Below are 22451 nucleotides of genomic sequence, written 5' to 3'. Positions count from 1 at the left end.
GCATTCATCTGTGTGGACTACACATACTCATATAATAATGATACTTTTACATCCAAAAGTAAAGTGACTTGACCAACATTAGATAAACTAGTAATTAATAGAATCAGGATTCAAACCCAGGCAGTCTAATACTACAGTCTGTGGTTTTAACCACTATGATACTAAAAAGCTGTATCATAAATGTATACATTTATACAATAAATGTTATTGTAGTTACTATTTAAGCAAACTTCCTTTTATTAGCAGTAGTAAAAACATTCTTAGCTTGACTTTATTAATGGAAAATATCAAAAGACCTTCTCCAAACTTCTTCCTCAGCACAGAGGTTTATAGTTTATTTGGCTGAGGGTAGCTAGCCCCATTCCACAGGACACTCTGACCTGACTCTTTAGTAATTACTGTCCATATTTTAGGAACCACCCCAAGACCTTCTAAAAGAAACTTTCTGTTATGGAAAATTTCAAATACATATAAAATAGAATAGTAGAATAAACCAACATGGGCTAACCATCCCATGTTAACAATTATCAATATTTTGCCAAAGTCCTTTTGATTCTGTTTTTGTTTTGACTTCATTCCATTTCTCCCTCCAGAACACCCAATTTTCTTTCTATATAAAATAAAACAAGAGCAACAAGAAATTACAATGCATTATAATGTAAGTATGATGGCTCACATAGGCTTGAGAGAGAAAAATCACTATCCCATTGCAGTGTACTTCCCTGAAAGAAAGTTTCCTTTCTGACATCATTGCAAGCTGCATCTGAATAGAGCTTCTGACTTATGTAGTCAAGGCAAGCAATTTCCCTAGGCAAGCAATTCTTAGGCTATTTGCTGAGGCTTACCTATAGTTGCATCTCTCACATTGGAGATACAAGACAAGAAGTAATCTACTCCTTTTGAATTTTTTTTTTTTTTAGTTTTTCTTAATGTTTCCTGTATCACTCAGTGCTAAAAAGAGATAAGCTAGCAAACCATGAAGAAACATAAAGGAAGCTTAAATAGATATTACTAAGTGAAAGAAGCCAATCTGAGAAGGGTACATATTGTATGATTCCAACTGTATGACATTCTGGAAAAGACAAAACTATGGAGATAGTAAAGAAATCAGTGATTGGGTTGGGGAAGGGAAGTGATGAATAGATGGAGCACAGAGGATTTTTAGGACAGTGAAAATACTCTAATAATGGATACATGTCATTATACATTTGTCCAAACCTATGGAATGTATAACATCAAATGCAAACCTTAAGGTAAACCATGGGCTTTAGGTGATGAAGATGTATTAGCATAGTTTCATCAGTTGTAACAAAGGTACCACTCTGATGGGGCATGTTGATAATGGGAGAGGCTATGCATATGTAGCAGCAGGATGTATATGAGAAATCTCTGTACCTTCCTCTCAATTTTGCTGTGAACCTAAAACTGCTCTAAACAAACAAACAAACAAAAAAACAATTTAAGGGTTCCTTTAACTTAGATTGGTCTTTGGTACAACTACAGATGCCCCATGACTAACTTAGCAATACAACATTTGAAACTTCCAGAAGAACAATAGCTTAGGGGCGCTTTCTTTCTACAGTATGAAAAGGCAAAGAAAACCTACCTGCAAGCCTGTAAGAGATCACCTTCGTGCCTTACCTGGCTAGGACTGGGAATCGCCTGTTATCGGGTAAGAGGGTGAAGGCTCAAGACTGTGAATACAGCTGACCTTGATTCCTTGGTCTTCTAAGCACCCTGGACGTTTGTAATGATGGTGGGAAGATTTACTTTTCAAAGGTGTTCAGTAAACTAAACAGTCAATCTGTACTATAAGAAAAAATTCTGTAAAAACTCGCACAAAAACCGGAACCAGGAAGTTATATAATAAAAAATTTCATGTTATTTGGTACAGAAACTCTTAATTTTATGATGTTATCTGTAAGGGGAAAGTGATATGATAAATGAAGAATCTACTGAATTAAAGAAATTGATTGATTCTTATTAAGCTCTATGGCCCTTCTGTATTCAGGAGGAGATGCTACAGCTTCTGATAGATTTTTTACTCCACGACCCCTAAAAACTCTCCAGTCACCCTTTCCTTTTTTTTCTTACAATCTTTGAAAGAGGCATGCATCCTGCTATTCATGTCTAATTTCTTCAATGTATTCTTGATTCTAACCCTCTCATTTTCCTCTTATTTTTTTCTTTTTATTTTATTCTTCCCTTCTCAACTCTTTCCCCATACTTTCCCCCTTCTTATTTAACCACAGTGATAACAACCAAATGAATTGTCTGTGTTTCCTGTCTCCTCTTCCTTATTGCTGTTTTTTTAAGCATGAAGGTAATATACATTATGGAACATTTAGAAGATACAAAATGTGAAGAAAACATAAAAGCATCCGTAATCCAACCATTCAGTGATAAGCACTGTCAACATTTGAATGCACTTTACTGCAGTCTTTTTTATACATATATGAAAGTAATTTTAATGTATAAAATTGTAAATAATATATTTACTGCTTTGTAATCTTTTTTTCTACTTAAACAGTATAGCATTGATATCTTCTCACATCACCAAAGAGTCTATAACACAATTTCTGATGACTTCTTGATGTCCCCTTGTTTGGATGCATAAATGAAGTGACCATGTAATTTGTCTTACTGACCAGAAACTAAAGAAAACACCTTGGATTAAGCCATGCCACTAAGATGTTTAAGTAATCCCTACTCCCTACCAGCGTTTTAGTCATACTATACCTATGTGTGGACATACCGTAGTTTATCTGATCACTCATTATTGGACATGTTAGTTTCTACAATTATACTGTTATAAATGAAGCTGAGATAAACGTTCTTGGACATAAATCTCTATGCTTAATTCTGATTATTTCCTTAAGATCCATCCTTAAAGAATGTAGAAGATTTTAAAAGTCTTTAAATTACAGTATCAATGTGCCCCTAGAAGGGTATGTACTGATTTATACTCTGCCAGAAGGTATGAGAGTACATTTCGCTGTTACCTCATTGAAAGTGGGTAATATCATTTGCCAATTTGATAGGTATCTTAATTTGCATTGTCATCATGAATGAGGTTGAAATCATGTGATGTGTGTATTTCTTTACTTGTGAATTATCTGTTCATATCCCAGGTCCCATTTACGTTTCACTTCATTGCAATTAGGCTTACCACTTTACCACTTTACCTTTACCAACTTACTGACCCTTCTGACAGAAGTTCCTGATAACATCCTAATTGCCAGATGCCACAGACACTTAGGTTAAGTCTCTCTGAAGCTTAACTCCATTGAGTGCCTTCTTCCTGAAGCCCTCTCCTCCCTAGGTTTCCATAATACTTCATTTACATCCTTCCAGTTTCATGCCTTCCTCTCTGGTATCTCTTTCTCACCCTTTTTTTTTCTTTTTTTTTTTTTGCCAGCTCCTAGTTTTTTTAGCCACCATAATTGTTGGGTCCCCCCACCCCCACTCAGAGTTCTATAGTCAGCCCTCTTTTCCTGTCACCATATTTATTCACCCTAAGAAATAACATCTATCCCAGTGGCCTTAACTACCACTTGTGCCCCAATGAATTATAAACCTTTAATGCATAACACTTTTCAAGTTCTGACCTTTAAACAGTGTAACATACACCTCAAAATGTGCATAACTGAAATATAACCTATCTCTGAAGGATTCTCATATTCTAAAAGCCTACCCCTTCTCCTGTATTCCATGTCTTCATGAATGGTACTGTAATGAACCCAGTCAACCAAGCCAGAAACTTAAAAGCTGTCCTAGTCTACTTCTCCTATTACTTTTAACTAGGCACCAAATATCCTATTGATTTTATCTCCTAAATGTCTCTTAAGTCTGTTGTCTCCTCTCATCCCCATTTTTACAGCTCTAATTCAAGCCTCATCCCTCATCTTCTAGGGTAATCTGTCTTCCTTCAATTCATCTCCCACATTGCTATCAAAGTGGTCTTTAAAATCTGGAAATACTATGTTACTCCCCTACTTAAACCATTCAATGGCTATCCTTATTTCAGAATAAAATTTACATTCCTTTGAATGAATACATATGATCTGGTCTCACCTAACACTCTAGTTTCATCTGCTTACTGTCTTTTCCCTAATCTCTCTCTTTTCTCCAGACACACAAGAATACTTAAGAGTTTCCTGACCACACCACACTCTCTTGTGCCTCCACGCCTTTGCATATGATATTGCTTTCACCTGGAATGCCTTTCTTCACCTTGTACAGCTAACAAACTCCTTTTTATTCTTCGAGATTCACTTTAGAGCTGCCCTTTAATTTCAGTGCAGAAATATTCCCATTTTCCTATTTCCCTCCACTAGATCATATATATGCTTTTATTACAGAAATGTTTATTCTGTATTGGAACTATTTATGTGTTTGGGTTTTCATTTTGTTTTATTTATTTATTTACATATCTGTCAGTGAACCCTTTGAGGGTAAAGCTTGTATGTTATCTTTTTATTCACAGTACCTGGTATACTGAATAAATCATTAGCAAGTATAATTGATTGAATAGTGTTGGTTGAATAATGAATCAATACATTGATTGAATATTGATTCAATATTTTAGAGACATTTAAGGTGTGGACCAAAGTCTGGGCATTGCTTAAAAGTCATTCTTCATATTGTCTTGGGCCTGGAAACCCATACTTTTCTTTTCTAAAACAGAAAAAAAGAAGATCTATTTTACTGGGGAGAAGAGTGACTTATTTCTTCCTTAGGTGACCTTTTGGAAGATTTTACAAAGCAAACTTTTAGGAAGCAGCAATGATACCCATGTGTCCAGAGCTCAGGGAGAATTTTAGAGTCTGAATATTGTATTGATTCCTCAAGACTGTGCTGTCAATAACTAATATTAGGGGAAAGGAAGCTGTCTGAGCAATAGTATTTTGGCAGGCTAATGGGACTTTAACCTTAAGAAAGGGGTGCATGATGTAAAGGAAGAAACCACAAATGTATCTGACAGCCTACTGTGTATTGGAAAATCACTGAATGATGCACACACAATAGTGAATACTTCTGGTTTTCCAATCTTGTCACCTGAAGCTCCATGGTTCATGGAGGCCCTGATGGGACTGCTGTAGAGGAAAGGAGGAAGAGAGGGGTGTAAGTTGAGAGCCTAGCAGGCAGGACTCCAGTTTGCTCTACCTGGATTTTTAATCAGAGCAGTTCTGCTTTTAACAGGTTGGGCTACCACATAAGATTTTGTTTGAAGAAAGAGTTCTGCTAAAAATTAAAAAATTGAAAACTGTTTGTATAGGTCACACACACCAATGTTATTTGAACATAATGTTTTCAACTACACTAACTCGAGCTGGCTTAAGGGAAAACTTCTTTGACTTAACTCATACTTTTCTTTTTTCTGTCAAGCTGGAGGAGCTCACGGAAGCTGAAGATGCTCTCTCTGAAGCCAATGCATTGAACAACCACAATGCTGAAGTATGGGCATATTTGGCTCTGGTCAGCCTAAAAGTGAGTGTTTATTAGCCTTACACAGTGCCCTTTTAGGGCAATGAGGTGAGGAACTAAGTAAAGCAAGAGATAGGAAGGTGGCCATTAATGCATGATAGTTGAGATTTAGTGAGTTTCTGATTTGGTTATTATACTTATGAGAAAGGAGAGGCCAAGTCTGAGAAGCTGCTACTTGGAATGTGCTTAAAAATCATATACTCAGGTGTGTTTGTATGGAAACTGAGAGCAAGTCACTTGGGCTTGTTGGTCATAGGTGAGCAGGAGTGGGGTGGGCCAGGACTGATTGTCATCCAGTGTTATGGGTTGGGTGGTCTCTCTGTGTTACTTTTAAGCTGCTCTGCAGTCCCTGGGCAGGGTGTACTAACCAGCCCAGCTCTGTGCATCCCTTTCCTCAAGATGAAGGATATAGTGATCAGAGTCTGGCCTAGGGTTGGGATTAGGAATGCTGAATGGGGAGCTGTGTGAGGGCAGTGACTGATGGTACAGTGGGATGGCAGATGATACCAGGGGGTGGTGGCCAATCTCCTGCTGCCCTCCTTGATGCCTCTTGGCCTGCCTGAGCTCTCAAGCCTGGGACATTGGTATGCATTCCTTGTATAGTCATTCAAACCATGAATCTATAAAAAAATTCCTCCATATCCTCTCTCATCTCCCCCTTTGTTAGTTGTGTATGACCCAGAAAAGCTACATAAGAATCTACTGATAAAAATAAAGGCTGATGAGGATGCCTGGGTGGCTTAGTTGGATAAGTGTCCACCTCTTGATTTCTGCTCAGGTCATGATCTCATGGTTTGTGAGACGGAGCCCCATGTTGGGCTCTGCACTGACAGCAAAGAGCCTGATTAGGATTCTCTCTCTTTCTCTCTCTCTCTCTCTCTCTCTCTGCCCCTACCCTGCTCACTCTCTCTCTCAAAATAAATAAATAAATAAGTAAACATTTAAAAAAATAAAGGCTGATGGTAAAGGTGCAAACACAAATGCATTACCAAAAAATATAAATAGATTATTCAACAGAAATCTCTGACACACTAGAGCAATTTTTCCCAGAGAGTCCATTGTCTGGTAACTACAAAGTGTCTTCTTTGCAGTTGTCTCTGATTTTTTTTCTCTGAGATAAGAATTTGGGATAGTCTAGACATTTACCTGATACTAATCAGTAAATATATGTTATTTATATTTAAAAGGTGTTTAGTTATATTTAACGACTTCACTCCTGAGTTTGCTTTTCATCAAAGTAGTTTGCTTTTCAAAAGAATAAATACATTTAGGGGCGCCTGGGTCCAACTTTGGCTCAGGTCATGATCTTGTGGTTCGTGACTTCAAGCCCCACATCGGGCTCTGTGCTGACAGCTCAGATCCTGGAGCCTGCTTCAGATTCTGTGTCTCCCTCTCTCTCTTCTCCTTCCCTGCTTGCACTCTGTCTCTCTCTCTCTAAAAAATAAACATTAAAAAAAATTTTTAAATAAATAAATACATTTTTAAAATGGGAGTGCTCTTGTATCAGAATGTAAACAAGGCCAAAGGCCAGTGAAGGAGATGCTCTACTAGACTTTCTGAAACATGCCTTCCTGTTAAACTTCTGGCTGAAGGTGCTTATCCTTGACATATATGAGAGATTAGGAAGGGCGTATTATGGGAGTTGTGATAGCTACTTTACCTATAGAAAATAACTCTCCTATAATTAAATAATTTGCTCAGCAGTCTAAGATCAAATGGGGAATAATAAGAATGGCGCTTTGTTTTCCAATGACCAATATGACCTCAAACTGACAGGGAGTATTGTGATTATAAGAGAAATAAACAAAATTAAAATTACTGGTTTTTCTTTTTGGAATAAATGTCTTGAATGTCAATATGGGAGATACCTGAGTTCTTCCCCAACTCTGCCACAACTAACCATGGGAACCTGGGCAAGTCACTTAAAGTTGCTGGACTTCGGGGCACCTGGGTGGCTCAGTCAGTTAAGTGACAAACTTCGGCTCAGGTCATGATCTTGCAGCTCATGAGTTCAAGCCCCATGTCAGGCTCTGTGCTGACAGCTCAGAGCTTGGAGCCTGCTTGGGATTCTGTGTCTCCTTCTCTCTCTTCCCCTACCCTGCTTGTGCTCTCTCTCTCTCTCTCTCTCTCTCAAAAAATAAATAAACATTAAACAAATTTAAATTTAAAAAAAAGTTGCCAGACCTCAATTTCTTTATCTTTAAACTAAAAGGGCCAAAATGGAAAATTTTAATACACATCTTGTAGAAACTGCTAGGTCAAATAGGAAAAAAATTGAGGATATGTAAGATTTGAATTAAAAAAAAAAAAAAAGGTTGACCTCAAACACCAATATAGAACTCTGTGCTTAATAATTAGAGAATACATATTCTTTGCAAGTACAGATGAGTTGTTCTTAAAAGTTGACCATATGCTAGACCACAAAGAGAGATTCAACAAATGCATATAGATCACACTACCAGTGAAATTATATGTAAACAATTAAAACTTATGCCAGAAGACATAGATACATTTAAACTTAAATTCATACATGTAATTAATTCATAGGTCTAAGAGAAAATCACATGACAATTTCTTGTGGTGGGTAGAGTTCTAAAGATGACCCTCCCCACAAGATTATTCCATCAAATACTAATATAGGTACTGCTGTCAAGGGATTTTGCAGATGTGCTTTCTTTGCTGCTGCCTTTCTAGCTCCTTTAGGTGGAAGGTTAGGTTGTATATTTGGGACCTTTCTTGCTTCTTGAAATAGTCCTGAATTACGACGTGTTTTCCTCTTAAGACTGCTTTTGCTGCGTCCCAAAGGGTTTGGACTTCTGTGTTTTCATTTTCATTTGTTTCCATATATTTTTTAATTTCTTCTTTAATTTCCTGGTTGACGCATTTGTTCTTTAGTATGATGTTCTTTAACCTCCGTGTATTTGGGGGCTTTCCAGATTTTTTCTTGTGGTTGATTACAAGTTTCATAGTGTTGTGATCTGAAAATATTCATGGTATGATCTCAATCTTTTATACTTGTTGAGGGCTGTTTTGTGATCCAGTATGTGATCTATTTTGGAGAATGTTCCATGTGCACTCGAGAAGAATGTGTATGCTGCTGCTTTTGAATAAAATGTTCTGAATATATCTGTTAAGTCCACCTGGTCCAGTGTGTCAGTCAGAGCCTTTCTTTCCTTATTGATTTTCTGCCTAAATTATCTGTCCATTGCTCTGAGTATTAAAGTCCCCTACAATTATGGTATTATTATCTATACATTTGTTTATTCTTGTGATTAATTGATTTACATATTTGGATACTTCCACATTGGGGACATGAACATTTACAATTGTTAGCTCTTCTTGATGGGTAGAGCCTTAATTATTATATAATTCCCTTCCGCATCTCTTGTTACAGTCTTTATTTTAAAATCTAGTTTGTCTGATATAAGTATGGCTACTCTGCCTTTCTTTTGACATCCATTAGCATGATAGATGGTTCTCCATCCCCTCACTTTCAATGTGCAGGTGTCCTCAGGTCTAAAATGAGTCTCTTGTAGACAGCATATAGATGGATCTAGCTTTTTTTATCCATTCTGATATCCTATTGTTGCAGACTTTGAGTCTGGTGTTCTCTCTTGTCCAGCAAGAGGATGGATGTAGAATTTTATACAAGAGAGGCTAATGTCCAGGAGGAAACGAGAGCCCTGAATAAGCGTCCTTTCTCCATATTTATTAGGGTCAGAAGGCTTACATACGTGATGGACATGCAGAAAGAGACGATAAAATAGTGATCATTAACTCGTGTGTGAGAGAAAGGGGGTTAGAAGGTATGTGGTGTTAGGGGTTAGGATCAAGACAAATCAAAATCCTGGCGCCGAGCAGATGGCTGTTTACTGCAGGCAACAAGCACCATGTCTATGTATCTTAACTTTTCTAGGGGCTAAGACAGATAGAGCATGCTATCTCAGGGTTAACAAGGCATTTTTCTTGCTAATTAGCTCTGGGTGCTTTCACCCTGCTTCAGGGGCTTTCAGCCTCTACCTGTTCTCACTTTCATCCTGTGGAAGCAACTTTCTGCTTGATGCTTTGTTCTACACTGAGCATTTTCACCCTGAGGCGGCTTTTCATCCTAAGCCTTGTTAACTCCTTGGTGAAAGCTCAGAGAATTCTTAAACTTATTCCCCACACCCTATGTCTTTTGATTGGGCACTTAGTCCATGTACATTCAGAGGGATTAATGAAAGATATGGATTTAGTGCCAGTGTGTTATCTGTAGGTTTCATGTTTGTGGTGATGTCTCTGGTCCTTTGTAGTCTTTGCTACTTTCCACTCAGAGTACCCCTTAGAATCTCTTGCAGGGCTGGTTTATGGTCATGAGCTCATTTAGGGTTTTTTTTGTTTTTTTTTTTTGTTTTTTGTTTTTTTGTTTTTTTTTGTCTGGGAAAGTCTTTATCTCTTCTATTCTGAAGACAGCCTTGCTGAAAAAGGATTCTTGGCTGCACAGTATACCTATTCAGCACATTGAATATTTCCTGCCACTCGCTTCTGGCCTGCCAAGTTTCAGTGGACAGGCCTGCTACTACCCTTATGTGTCTACCCTTGTAGGTTAAGGCCCATTTGTCCCTAGCTGCTTTCAGAATTCTCTCCGTATCTTTGTATTTTGCCAGTTTCACTATGATATGTCATGGTGTTGACCTATTTTTGTTGATTTTGAAGGGAGTTCTCTGTGCCTTTTAGAGTTGGATGCCTGTTTCTTGGGGAACTTCTCAGCTATAATTTGTGCACATAAACCTTCTTCCCTTTCCTCTTGCTCCTCTTCTTCCAGAACTCCTATGATACAGATATTATTTTATTTCATGGAATCACTTAGCTCTCTAATTCTCCCCTCATGATCTAGTAATTTCCTTTCCCTCTTATTTTCAGCTTCATCATTTTCCATAATTTTATCTTCTATTTCACCTATTTTCTCCTCTGCTTCTTCCATCCTCGCCGTCACTGTGTCCAGCTTATATTGCACCTGATTTATAGCATTTCTTAATTCATTGTGACTATTTCTTAGGTCTGTGATCTCTACAGCACTAGATTGCTGTCTTCTATACTTTTTTCAAGCCCAGATATTAGTCTTATGACTGTTATTCTAAATTCTTGTTCAGATATATTGTTTATATCTGTTTTGAGCAATTCTCTGGCTGTCATTTCTTTCTGGATTTTCTTTTGAGGAGAATTCTTCTGTTTCATCATTTTGGTAGGCTTTTGTCTTTTACATGTTTTAGTAGCTTCTTATGTGTTCTGCATGTGCAAGTACTACTGTATTAAAAAGGGCTCAAACACTGTCCAGGGACTGGAATTTTAGGAAGTGTTTTTGGAGTGTGTTGTGTGCACTCTGTTGTTGCATTTTGGTTGCTCTATCCCACTCGTCAGTCCTCTGCAAAGCTCCTCCTTGATTTTAGTGGTGGAGTGTTTGGACCTTCTACCAGGTGTGCTTTGATTTGTTCATTGAAACAATGGTTTGTCAGGTTTAAAGGTCTCCTTAGTGAAGTTCTAGTTGAAGAGACTCAAGATGAGGCCTGACTGGAGATTTGGGGCAAAGGAAAGTGCTAGAAGAGAAATTCAGGACAAAACCAGAAGGAAAGCTACTACCAACCCCCAAGGGATTTTGCAGATATGTACAGAGATTATCCAGGTGGACCTGTACCATTCAGGTGAATCTTTTAAAAGCAGGGAGTTATTTTCTGGCTGGGGACAAATAGGGAAGTCAGAGGAATTCAAAGCACAAGAAAGATTCAATGCACAATTGCTGGCTTGAAAATAGAGAGGGATCACATATCAAGGAATGTGGATGGCCTCTAGAAGCTAAAATGCCAACTGCTCACAGCCAGCAAGGAAATGGGGACCTCCATCCTACAAGTACAAAGAACTGAATTCTGCCAGTAACCTGTATGTGCTTGGAAATAGACTCCAGATAAGAATCAGATCCTCTGATGGATCTGGTTAAAGTAAATTGAAAACCATCTGGAATCCAGGATTCATCATTCTAGATTTCATTAAGAACATTAGTGATTCATGTGAAGAAGTCAAAATATCAACATTTACAGGAATTTGGAAGTTGACCACGGGCCTCATGGATGATTTTGAGGGGTTCAAGTCTACTTTGGAGGAAGTAAATGCAGATATGGTAGAAATAGCAAGAGAACTAGAATTAGAAGTGGCACCTGAAGATGCGATTGCATTGTTGTAATCTCGTGAAAAAAACTTTCACAAATGAGGAGTTGCTTCTTATAAATGAGCAAAGGAAATGATTTCTTAAGATGGAAACTTCCTGGTGTAGATGTTGTGAAAGTGGTTGACAGAAGGTTTAGAATATTACATAAAGTTAGCTGATAAAGCAGTGGTAGGGTTTGAGAGGATTGATTCCAATGTTGGAAGAAGTTGTACTGTGGGTAAAATGCTGTCAAACAGAATTGCATACTACAGAGAAATCATTCATGGAAAGAAGAGTCAATTGATGTGGCAAACTTCATCATTGTCTTAAAGAAATTGCCACAGCTACCCCTACCTTCATTAACCTTCACCTTGATCCATTAGAACCCTTCAATATCAAGGCAAGACCCCTACCAGCAAAAAGATTACAACTCACTGAAAGCTCAGATGATGGTTAACATTTTTTAGCAATAAAGTATTTTTTATATGTTTATTAATTTTTTGTTTTTGAGACAAAAATAGTGCACAGGGGAGGGACAGAGAGAGAGGAAGAGAGAAAGAATCCCAAGCAGGCTCAGCACTGTCAGCATACAGCCTGATGCAGGGCTCAAGCTCATGAACTGTGAGATTTGGCCTGAGCCAAAATTAAGGGTCAGACGGCTTAACTGACTGAGCCACCCAGGCACCCCAGCAATAAAATATTTTTTAATTAAGATATGTACATTGTTTTTAAAAACATGATGCTATTATTTCTCACTTAGTAGACTACAGTATAGTGTAAGCATAACTTGTATATGTACTAGGGGACATCGCTTTATTGTGATATTCACTTTATTGCACTTGTCTGGAACAAAACCTGCAATATCTCTGAGATATCCTTGTGTACTGGAAGTTCCACCATGCCAACAACACACATACTCATAAAAGAAATTGGAGGAAAAGGATTAAAAGGGAATCTACAAACTGAAAGATGAATAAAAAGTTTCACTACTGAAAGAGTAGACAAAAAACAAAGAATGGTGGTTATTGTTGGGGGAAGGAGTTGGGAACAGAGTGGATAAGGTCAGGGTGGAAGCAAGACCTTTTACTATATATCTTATTATATCCTTTTGATTTTTACTTATGTATATGTATTATCTGTTCAATAAAGATTAACACAAAGAAGTAGATTTGCAAAGTTGCTGGAAAAAATATTAATATAAAAATCAATATCATCAAAATCAAAGATCATTAGCAACAATCAATTTGAAAGTCTAACTTTAAAAATCTCACTCAAGATCTTATGGATGAAAGTGTAAAACTTTACTGAAAGACATAAAAGAAGATCTAATAAGGATACTATCTATGTTCATGGACAGAAGGTTTTAAGAACACAAAGTTGAAAATATTCCCACATGTCTAATTTTAATGCAATTCCAATAAAAATAATAACAGGTGTTTTTTTTTTAGGAACTTGATCAAGTAACCCTAAAATTCACTTGCCCAATAAAGGCCAAAAAATCATAGTGACAATATGGACAGGATAATAACAGGTGAAGACTTTTGTACCAAATATTAAGACTTATTGTGAAGCTCTGATAATTAAAACTGAGTGATATTAGGGTAGGAATAGGTAAGTGGAACATAACTGCTAGACAGAAGTAGACCCACATATATGTGGAAACTTAGGTTTTAATTAGATGGTTTTTAAATTTTTTTTTAACGTTTATTTATTTTTGAGACAGAGAGAGACAGAGTATGAACGGGGGTGGGGCAGAGAGAGAGGGAGACACAGAATCTGAAACAGGCTCCAGGCTCTGAGCCATCAGCCCAGAGCCTGACGCGGGGCTCAAACTCACGGACCGCGAGATCGTGACCTGAGCTGAAGTCGGACGCTTAACCGACTGAGCCACCCAGGCGCCCCAATTAGATGGTTTTTAAAAATAATGGGGTTTCCTAGGAATTTTCCCTGAAACTCTTCCTCCAACAACTAAAAACTACACAAGCACAAGATGTTTATTACAGTATTATTGCAATTGCAAAATATTGGAAACAACATACATAGGAGAATATTTGAATAAACTATGGTACATCCACATAATGGAGTACTAAGCTACTGAAAAAAATAATGGAGAAGATCTCTATGAACTGATGTGGAGTGATTTCCATGATATATTGTTTAGTGAAAAAACTAAAGTGCAAGATTTTATACCATCTTTCGTATAAAAAGGAGGGAAAAAGAAGAATTCATTCACAGGTTGGCTCATTTGTGCAAAAAAAGCACAGGAAGGAAAAACCAGATTAATGAGAGTGGGTCCTTTAGGACATGGGCAGACATAGAGTAGAAGGGAGGCAATGAGTGGGTGACACTCTGATTATACTTTTTGTACATATCTGACTTTTGGAACCATGTTAATGTTTCATTTTTTTTTAAAGAAATTCAACAAGAAACAGGGAGATTGTATAATTCATATCATAACAATAAAAACAAAACTACTTCCCATGAATAACAGCACTGAAGGTGGGAAAAGGAAAACTAACTCAAGATACTTTGGGGGACACCTGGGTGGCCCAGTCAGTTAAGTGTCTGATGTTGGCTCAGGTCATGATCTCACAGTTCATGGGTTCGAGCCCCACGTCGGGCTCTGTGCTGACAGCTCAGAGCCTGGAACCTGCTTCGGATTTGGTGTCTCCCTCTCTCTCTACCCCTCCCCTGCTCATGCTCTATCTCTCTATCTCACAAAAATAAATTAAAATATTTTTTAAAAATTTTAAAATATACTTTTGAAAAAGTACTCTCAGACTAAAAAGGAAAAAAAAAAACCCTCTATACAAATATTGGACTCAGGTTAGTAAGCTTTTTGGGAGTGATAGAAATCATCTAAAACTGGATTGTGGTGGTGATGGTTGCACAATTGAACCTTTAAATTAGTGAATTTTATGGTATGTAAATTATACTTCAATAAAGCCAATTTTAAAGATTGTATAGCCCCCCAAAATGAGGAACAAATGGACTATTCAATAAATACAGATGGAGCAACTGGCTATCCATGTGAAGAAAATTAGTTCCTTACCTCACACCAAACATGCACGTTGATGCATACATACTTCCAGCTGGTTTAAAGGCCTAAATCTTAAAACTTTGGATTGCTTAGGAGAAAATATAGAGAATACCTCTATAGCCTCGGGGTGTGCAAATTTTCTTATGACTGTAAATGCACTAGCCAAAAATAAAATACCAAAAATAAAATTAGCAACCTTTTTTTTTTTAAGTTTATTTATTTTGAAAGAGACAGCGACAGCACAAGTAGGGGAGGGGCAGGGAGAGAGGGAGAGAAAGAATTCCAAGCAGGCTCTGCACACCAGCGCAGAGCCTGATGCAGGGCACGAACTCATGAAACGGGGAGATCATGTCCTGAGCTGAAACCAAGAGTCAGTCCTTAACCGACTGAGCTCCCCCGGCACCCCTAAATTAACAATTTTAAAATAGAAACTCATGCATAACAAAAGACACAAAAATAAAGCTTAAGGACTTAATACTTGCAGAATTTATAACTTATTACAGTTTATGTAATTATATAATATAGCTATTATATAAATATGTAATATGCCCTACAATAAGAAAAAAACATACAAACAATCTGATTGAAAAATGGTCACAGGATAGGAATATACAATTTGATGAAGTGGAAATTGTAAAAGTCAATAAATTTATGATAAGAAGTTTGCCTCACTTGTAATCATGAAAATGCAATTTAAAATGACATTGTGACAGAAATTCACACCCATTAAACAGGGGAAAATTAGTCTGATATCAACATTGATAAGGATTTTCAGAATTGTTGATATAAATTGATAACTACTTTGAAGTGCAATATGGCATTATTTACCCAAATTCTTACCTATAACTTAGCAATTTTATATCTAGATATTCCTAAGAAAAATACCAGAAGACATGTACAAGGATGTTTATTACAGCATTTTCCATAATAGCAAACAAACAAAAAATGTCACTCTTTTCAAAATTGTTTTGGCTGTTCTGGATCCTCACATCATTTGGATCCCAGCAGAAATGAAACAAAGGTAATAGTGACAGGAAAGGAAGATGTGCTAGAAAATGCCCCTGGAATTCAGTGAACTTCAGGTGGGGATATCTTTGAAGTGTATAAATTATAGGAAAGTCCTTTATTTTTATTTATTTTTTATTTTTTTATTTTTTTTTAACGTTTATTTATTTTTGAGACAGAGAGAGCCAGAGCATGAGCGGGGGAGGGGCAGAGAGAGAGGGAGACACAGAATCGGAAGCAGGCTCCAGGCTCTGAGCCATCAGCCCAGAGCCCGACGCGGGGCTCGAACTCACGGACAGCGAGATCGTGACCTGAGCTGAAGTCGGACGCTCAACCGACTGAGCCACCCAGGCGCCCCTATTTTTATTTTTTTAATAATTAAAAAAAAATTTTAACATTTATGTATTTTTGAGAGACAGAGAGAGACAGAGCATGAGCAGGGGAGGGGCAGAGAAATAGTGAGACACCAAATCCGAAGCAGGCTCCAGGCTCTGAGCTGTCAGCACAGAGCCTGATGTGGGGCTTGAACCCACGAACCATGAGATCATGACCTGAGCTGAAGTCAGGTGTTCAACCGACCAAGCCACCCAGACACCCCTAGGAAAGTTTCTTAAATAGTGAAAGTTTTGTGAACTAGTAAAAATTTATCATGAACTGGCACTGATCAGGAATTTGGACTAGATATTTTCTAAGTTTCCTTCTAGCCTGAACATTCTGTAGTTTTCATATTTATTTAATACTAGGTATTATGCATGTATTTCATATTTATGTATTTCCCAAGTGACATTGTATACTCTAATTTGTTATGCACAAACTTGTTAAGTATAATAGTGAATTCATATTATTCTCATTTAATACCTAGATGCGCTTCATGCAAAAAATAACTGGGAGGAATAGTTAGGTGTCCTCATCTCATATCCAGATATGCATGGAAGCAATTCCAGTATTTGCTTTTTTCTAATGCATAGAGACAGGATAAAGTGCAATAGTTAAAACCTTGGGACTCTGGAGCCAAACTGCATTGTTTTAAAACCTGGATCCTCCACTTACTAGCTTCGTAACCCTGGGCATTTATTTATCCTCTCTATGCCTAGGTATTTCTATCTGTGGACATGGAATTACAAATAATAGCAGTTTTTTTCCTAGAATTACTTTGAGGACTAGGAATGAAAGTGTGTAAAGCACTTAAAACAATATAGACAATTAAAACAGTATAAATCACAAAGTAAGCATTATGTAAGTTTTAGCTATTGTTAACAGAATGGCTTCAATCCTGAGAGAAACAAATGACTCATGGTGTTTTCAGGGGGAAAAAAATGAGAGGCCAAGTTATTTTTAAGATTTTTAAAATGAAGAAGGAATATTCATATATCTCTTGTGTGTGTGTGTGTGTGTGTGCGCGCGCGTACATGTGTGTATACATTTGCAACACATATATATACAAGGATATCTGCTTTTTGATACACCTTTCATTTTTGTTCCCCCTTTGAATCCAGAGGGTAATCCTATGTTTTGGTAGAAATGTTTGTGGCAGTGTACTTTCTTACCGTGATGTTTATGGTATGTCATCATCACCAGCTGCTGCTCTCTTTTTCAGGCTGGACGGGAACTGGAAGCTGAGCAGGCCTACAAGTACACAATGAAGGTATGATGCAGGTGCCTCTGCTGCTTGTACTGAGGTTGGAAAACTGGGAGGAAGATGCTGCCTTAATTCAAGACTTTACAACATTTCATGATGTGAATATTTTTCTAGAGGGTCTTCTTACTATTTTTGCCATTTGCTGCTGGGTTTGGAATAACCCATATATTGGAATAACCCATATATTACTATGGGGGACCTTTTTTCTACCTCTTTATAGAATTTGGTTTAATGGAAAGACAGATGGCCTGGGAGTCAGGAGACCTGAGTTATGGTCCTAGTTTTGCCACTAACTTTACTGTGTTAACCTCTCTGGGCTTCATTTTCCTCGTGTGTAGACTGAAGGTGTTGGTCTAGTCCACAGATCAGCACACTTTCTGTAAAGGGCAAGATTATTTATATTTTAGGCTTTGTGGGCCAAACTGTCTCTATTGCATCTACTACTCTTCCCTTGTAGTGCAAAAGGAGCCATAGACAATACATTAACAAATGAGCATGGTTGTGTTTCAGATAAAAGTTTTACTTACAAAAACAGGCAGCCAGCTGGATTTGGCTCATGAGCAGTAGTTTGCCAACCTCCATTGTATTCTATTAATTATGAATTACAGATAATTTGACTTGAAAGATAGTGGCTTAAAAAAATTGGGAGTTTTATTTTTCTTATCTAATGAAAAGCCCAGGGCTGGGATCCCAGCTCCACAATGTCATCAAAGACCTAAACTCTATCTCTTTGCTTCAGTCACAGCATGCAGTTCCCATCCTTCATTGTTGCAAGGCAGCCACTGTAGCTCAGGCCACCACATACATGTTTCAGGCACAATAAAGAACAAAAGGGAGGAAAGAACAAAGAAAACATGCTAGCTATTTCACCTCCATTATGAAGCAATGACTTTATGGGGATAAAAGATATAGCATACGGAATATGGTCAATGGTATTGTAACAGTGTGTGGGACAGATGGTAGCTATACTTATTAGCTATACTTATTAGTGTAATGTATAGACTTGTAGAATCACTGTGTTCTACACCTGAAACTAATGTAACATTGTACTTCAACTACATTCAGATTAAAAAAATAAAGATGTTTCACAAGTACATAGAATTTGATGGTAAAGAAAATCATTTCCAGAGAAAAGTATCTCCTTTTGGGGGGGGGGGGGAAGCAGCAGTGACTTTAGCTGACATTTCATTAGCCACAATTCGTCGTAAGACTACCCCTAGATCTAAGGGAAGAAGGGAATGGAGATTTTTAGCTAGCTGAATTCCTGCCCTGAAAAGAAGTGAAGATTTTGTTAGTAAGAAAGGAGAGTGGGTATTTAGTAGCCACTAGACATCTTTACTACATATCTAGAGTCTAAAATTAAATCTAGTATCTTTGATTCCTGTCACTTGCCAAATTGGAATATTATAGTCAAGATAGATTGGGTGATGATGTGAACTCTTTTAAAAGTAAACTTTATTAAAGTTATTTTACAAAAAATACACAAATTGCAAATGTTTATACTACTTGAATTTTCATAAAGTGAATGTGTCCATGTAAGCACAATGTTCTGAGGTCTTTTAATGGAGCTACCATGAAATAGGGAATATGGGAAGAGCCAATTTCATGCCAAGGAACTATATTCTTTAACTGTGGCCCTGTAAATGAGGGGTTTCCACAAAGATATATCAGGTATGACATGTCTCCTCCCCTTCCATCTTCTTATGCAGCTGAAATTGAAAGATGAGACTCTACTTGCAGAGATCCACATGGTACAGGAGGCAGTTGGCTTTGGAAATCCATCTTTCTGACATCCTTCCAGCTGAAGACTATTCTGTATGGGACTCTGAGCTTCTTTCCTTCCCAGAGAAATTAAACCCTGGATATTTCATCACATGAGGCCTGGGAATGGACAACACCATGAACAGAAACTCGTTCATTTATTTCCATGGGCTATCTTACTGGATAGCCCTTCCTGGGATGTTTTACAAATGACAGTAAACTAGATGACAATAAAAAATGGAAGAGATTAAAAATTCATCAGTGTGGTTCTGGAGTTAATTAAGGTATACTGAGGTATATGTGAGAACATAATTATTTCTATAATTAAGGTATAGTGGGTTCATTATTAAGGTTTCTGGTAAAAGCTTATCAGATCACTCCTTTAGGACGTCAACTGCTAAAGTCTCTGGCCTGGTTTACTTCCTGGAACTTGAGAATTAAGGTATCAATTTCTAAAGTGGGCCTAAAGTAAGAATGCTATGCTGGGTCACTGTATTAGGACAAACACATTAGTTGTGACCAGACCCTTTGGATTCAATGGTGAACAGAGCTGAACAGAGAGGTCTTTGCTCATTACCTCTAATCCCGGGTATCTTTATGGATCTAAATCACAAGGGCTCCAAGAAGAGTCCATTACTCTATAATAGATGGAAAACTCACAACTGAGGCCATTATTCTAGGGTTAGAGATGACAAAGGAACCATCTTTCACTCCTTTTCTTCTAGATCACTGCATAGCAAAACCAGAAATAAAGACTCCTTTCTCTTATTTTTTTTTAAAGAAGGTGCAGAGGAGGGAGGTGGAGGAATAGGAGGGAAAGTGAAAGGCATATTAATAAACATAGAAAGATAAAATAAACTCCACATTCATTTATTGTTCTTCTATAGCCTCGACTCTAACGCTACTTCCTTTATGAAATCTTCCTGAGGCACCAAGGAAGTATCGGGTTCGCCTTCTCCTCCGCTGCCCCAGGACTGTATACTGACCACCTTTAGCAACTCTGGTGTGGGCTCAGCGTCTCCCCCACGTGACTATGAGCTTCCTAGGGGCAGGGACAGCGCCCTTTCAGCTAGGCCTTTTCAGCAGTGGCTTTGGCTCTAAACAGGTGCCCAAAACACGTTCCCTGGAAGGATGTATTTAAGAGCACTTTAGCAATTCTCCTGGCCGCTCCCCTGGATTCTCCCAGTATTCCTCACTCTAGCAGGAACCCACTGTCCAATGAAGACCGAGAGCGCCCACTCAGCTCGGCTCGCACTACCACCCCCGCTACACGCAATTGCAGCGCGCCTTTTTTGCAGCAGTTTAAGGTACATTAGGGTTCGCGACGTTGCCTTATGGGAAGGGTAGGAGCGAAAAGCGGAAGAGGCGGGGCGAGTGGACTCTGCTTCCGCCACCAGGGCGCTAGGGCTTGGGTCACGGACAGGTCACGCCCCAGGTTCTGCAGTGTGGACTTCGGTGTTCGTCCTTCGCCCTTCCCTAAGCCGTAGCGCTGATCAGTGCGGACAGCGGGGCGCTGCGAGGCGCGGCACCTGGCGCCCTAAGTCGCGGCGCACGCCGGCTGCACCATGGTCCAGCTCAGTGAGTGAGCTTCCGGGCGGAGCTCGTCGGCGTATGGGGGGGGGGGGGGAGGGGGTGGCATATGGGACCAGATGAATGAAACAGCTCTCTCCAGGGCGAGATGGAGGCCACCCCAACCTGAAACAGCCACACAGCCTTACGTTTAGCTCTCTCCTCAGTTTTTTCTTCCTTAATCTTTGCTGAAAACCTATGAGACAAATGGCATTTTGTTTATAGATGAGGTAGCTGAGGCTCCGTCGTGGTTGCAGAGCTATTAAATGGCAGGCTGGTGTTGAGTGGATTGAAGGATGAGGAGGTAGTCACTTCTCGTTGAAGAGCATGAGAGGAGTTTCACAAAGAATTTAATATTTAAGCCAGATTGACAATAATTGGTTGGATGTAAAGATACCACAGTTGAGGAAAGGGCTTGTTTATCTAACTCATTTTGTCCATTTTGTGTACTCAGTTCTTGTGTCTTAACCATTTTTTTTTCTATAGCTACTGTCCTTTGCAAGGCCTACCATGGAGGCCACTTAACCATCCGCCTTGCCTTGAGTGGCTGTACCAACCGGCCTTTCTACCGCATTGTGGCTGCTCACAACAAGTGCCCTAGGGATGGCCGTTTCGTGGAGCAGCTGGGCTCCTATGATCCATTGCCCAACAGTCATGGAGAGAAAATCGTTGCTCTCAACCTGGACCGGATCCGGCATTGGATCGGCTGTGGGGCTCACCTCTCTAAGCCTGTGGAGAAGCTTCTGGGTAACGTAGCTCTATCCTTACTTCATTGAGGGGATTTTAAATTGAAGTCAGTTTCAGGATGATAGTAGTTAAGAATGACTTTCATTACCTCAGGCTGATCAGGACTGGAGTGAGAGCTGAAGTTGTGTTCTAATTGTCATTTTGAATGTGGAGACTCCTTTTTCCACGTTATAACGAGTGAAAATCCTGTTGCTTGTAGGTCTCTCTGGCTTCTTCCCTCTGCATCCCATGATGATCACAAATGCTGAGAGGCTGCGAAGGAAACGGGCACGTGAAGTCCTCTTAGCATCTCAGAAAACAGACACAGAAGCTACAGAAACGAAAACGAGCTGACTTCAGCTGAGCTTGAGCAGAGCATTGGGAATAAGGTTAAAGTTCTCTTAAAACACCTGTGCAGAGCACTTAGTTTTATTAGCTTTGGAGGTCAATAAATGGAGTTTTCTAAGTCACCCATGTTCTGGCCTGGCCTGAGCAGGGCTCAGGGAGAGATTTGTTCTTTCTGACATAAAGCTGGGTCTAGGTACTAATTCGATTTTTCCACCTTCATCTGGGAGAAAGACCGTGACTATGGGGTGTGTTGGACTTTGGGTTGGGCCCTGGATCTCTTGGGCAACTTTACAATATGTTGCTTTCCAAGACCCCTGTTTCACAGCCCCCAGCCAGCCTGTCCATGGTCCATCAGAGTAATTCCTTCCTTAATCACTTATGGTCATCCCACTAGCTCAAAGACACAGTTATTTTGCTTATTATTATTTTTTTGTAATTATAAATTTATATTGTCTTGTTTGACACATAGTATCAAATTTACAAAGGCAGATTTTTTAAAATTTTTTAGTGTTTATTTATTGTTGAGAGAGATAGAGCATGAGTTGGGGAGGGGCAGAGAGAGAGGAAGACACAGAATCCGAAGCAGGCTCCAGGCTCCGAGCTCTCAGCACACAGCCCGACGCGGGGCTCGAACTCAAGAACTATGAGATCATGACCTGAGCCGAAGTCGGACGCTTAACTGACTGAGCCACCCA

At 38.8% G+C, this 22451-nt stretch overlaps 2 protein-coding genes across 5 annotated transcripts in view; both read left to right on the top strand.

Annotated features, from left to right (window-relative positions):
* The window catches only part of CFAP70 (cilia and flagella associated protein 70), a 108871-nt gene extending 89500 nt beyond the window's left edge, over window positions 1–19371 (top strand). For all 4 annotated transcript variants that reach the window (XM_045439577.1, XM_045439576.1, XM_045439572.1 and 1 more), the window contains 4 exons: window positions 1583–1672; window positions 5389–5490; window positions 17311–17358; window positions 19062–19371. In XM_045439577.1, coding sequence (XP_045295533.1) covers window positions 1583–1672; window positions 5389–5490; window positions 17311–17358; window positions 19062–19142 — 321 coding nt within the window. In that variant the 3' untranslated portion in view covers window positions 19143–19371. The remainder of the gene's footprint in view (window positions 1–1582; window positions 1673–5388; window positions 5491–17310; window positions 17359–19061) is intronic.
* A 1105-nt stretch (window positions 19372–20476) lies between these two features.
* MRPS16 (mitochondrial ribosomal protein S16) lies at window positions 20477–21878 on the top strand. The gene is made up of 3 exons (XM_045439571.1): window positions 20477–20691; window positions 21169–21429; window positions 21629–21878. The coding sequence occupies exons 1-3, from the start codon at window positions 20679–20681 to the stop codon at window positions 21760–21762; spliced, it is 408 nt and encodes a 135-aa protein (XP_045295527.1). The 5' UTR covers window positions 20477–20678; the 3' UTR covers window positions 21763–21878.
* Window positions 21879–22451: the final 573 nt, after the last annotated feature.

The sequence above is a fragment of the Leopardus geoffroyi genome, chromosome D2, assembly GCF_018350155.1.
Source record: "Leopardus geoffroyi isolate Oge1 chromosome D2, O.geoffroyi_Oge1_pat1.0, whole genome shotgun sequence".
NCBI classification, from domain to species: Eukaryota; Metazoa; Chordata; class Mammalia; order Carnivora; family Felidae; genus Leopardus; species Leopardus geoffroyi.
The sequence above is the reverse complement of the archived record's forward strand: the minus strand, read 5'-3'. Positions and strand labels throughout refer to the sequence as shown.